At 44.6% G+C, this 2,029-nt stretch overlaps 1 protein-coding gene across 1 annotated transcript in view; it reads left to right on the forward strand.

Annotated features, from left to right (window-relative positions):
* Positions 1–1,500, forward strand: part of TSC22D1 (TSC22 domain family, member 1) — a 97,861-nt gene extending 96,361 nt beyond the window's left edge. Inside the window, 1 exon segment of the mRNA XM_009322832.1 lies at positions 81–1,500. Within this exon segment, the coding sequence (XP_009321107.1) occupies positions 81–338 (258 nt within the window). The 3' untranslated portion in view covers positions 339–1,500.
* Positions 1,501–2,029: the final 529 nt, after the last annotated feature.

Below are 2,029 nucleotides of genomic sequence, written 5' to 3' on the forward strand. Positions count from 1 at the left end.
ACCCCCAGCTGAGGTGAGTGGGAGCCCAGGCCTGGCGCTGGGCTGCTGTCCTAACGCACGTACTCTTTTCTGCGTTTCAGGATCTGGTAAAGAGTCACTTGATGTATGCGGTAAGGGAGGAAGTGGAGGTCCTCAAAGAGCAAATCAAAGAGCTGATAGAGAAGAACTCCCAGCTGGAGCAAGAAAACACTCTGCTAAAAACGCTCGCCAGCCCGGAGCAGCTTGCCCAGTTCCAAGCACAGCTGCAGACTGGTTCCCCGCCTTCCTCTTCCCAGTCACAAGGGACAACACAGCAGCCTGCTCAGCCGGCATCACAGGGGTCAGGGCCTTCAGCATAGTCCAAGATGTCATTGCCATCGTGATCGCTGGCCTCTGGACTGCCCAGAGCAAGAAGGACTAGCGGGGATCCGCCACAGCCACCCTTCATCCATTTCAGTGCACGTTGCAACGCAGACTGAGGACTCCATGCCCTGCGCACATCAGGAGAGGCTTCTCCCCCCCGTATTACGTACTCATCTGTCTGTCTCTTCCCTCCCTTCCCCCTTTGGCTTGAAGGAGTCTTTGTTCTTAGGTTGATTGAATAAAATAAACTTCTTCCAGAGAATTAGCACAAGTACACTGGGGACTTGAGCAGCTTCTGCAAATGGCTGAGAAACGAAGCTGCATGCCTGAATTTTTTTGGTTTGTTTTTAAATCTTCCACTCGTCCAGTGATATAACTGATAACAAGTGCTTTTTCGAGCTTGGAAATATGAAGAAATAGACTGGAGTAAAAAGTGATGGCTCAATCCCCCATAGTGCACTGGGGTTCCAAAGTGAGGACTGGTGCATAGGATCTTAAGAGGAAGAGGGAGAAAGGTAAATTCAGTGTTTAACACTTAGTTGTCACCTGAAACCTTAAGTGCAAATATCTGCACCGTTTTCTGAAGCAGTGGACAGGTGCATAAAGCTGTATTATATATAGAAAGCAGGTAGGTGACGTACAGTTGGGTCATAGGATAATTACAATGAAGGTTATTTGCCTACTGTATATTTGTGTATTTAGTGTAATTACTTTGTAAAATAGAAAACTGTAACTATTTAGGTTGTACAGATTGAAGTTTAGTTGTTTCATTGGCTGATCTGAAGAAGTTTGGAAAGTTGTTTTTTTTTTTTGATGCTACATAAATAAGAATGCACCTACGCAACTGTTCAGAATTTGGCAGATTTATGCTGTTTGTGTAACTTCTGAAGTTCCCTGGCTGCTGATTATCTTGAAGTAAATCTTTGTTCATTGTAGTTCGGTTCAAGACAGGAAAAACCACTCCAAAAATTATCAAACCCTGCTAGCAAAGAATTTAAAAAAAAAAAAAATTTGATTTCCCAGTATGGATTTTTTGCATATGATCTGTATAGTAGTATGCATATGTTTTTGTGCATGTTCTCTAAACAGTTGTAACACGTCAATGTATTTAACTGTTGCACTTGTCAACTTTCAATAAAGCATACAATGTTGATAAATCACTGTTTGTATATTGTACTAATGTCAACTGCAATCGCTTTCAACATGTTGCAATGCAGTTTTACATGAGCAGTGAGGTCAGGAAGCATAGGTCTCGGTGCAAGATCCTGTCTGCCGGCTTCAGAGCTTTCTCAAAGTTTCAGCTAAAAATGCAGCTCCTGCTTTCCACAGTTTCTTAAAAACACAGCAGGTGTGAAGTAAAAAATGAAGGAGGGAGGAGTAAGGGGCCTGACTAAGAGGAAAACTCCTTGTTTTGGTCCAGTCCTATACAGTCAGGACTGTTGGGTGCCTTCTATACGTCGAGTAGTAGATAAGCAGGAGCACAGACTTCTGCTGTATGATTGGCCGTAAACGTATAAATCTCGTGCAACAGGTCTTCCCTAGCGGCAAACTGCCCCCTTGCCTGGGCACGGGTCATCCCATGCTGGCAGCAGCTCTGACGCCCTTAATTTGGGGTGAGAAAGGCAGTGGGCATTACAGCTTCCCCAGCAGGTCAGCCATAGCGCCGCCTTCTCTCAAAAACTTCTAG

The sequence above is a fragment of the Pygoscelis adeliae genome, unplaced genomic scaffold, assembly GCF_000699105.1.
Source record: "Pygoscelis adeliae isolate BGI_AS28 unplaced genomic scaffold, ASM69910v1 Scaffold74, whole genome shotgun sequence".
In the NCBI taxonomy this organism is placed as follows: Eukaryota; Metazoa; Chordata; class Aves; order Sphenisciformes; family Spheniscidae; genus Pygoscelis; species Pygoscelis adeliae.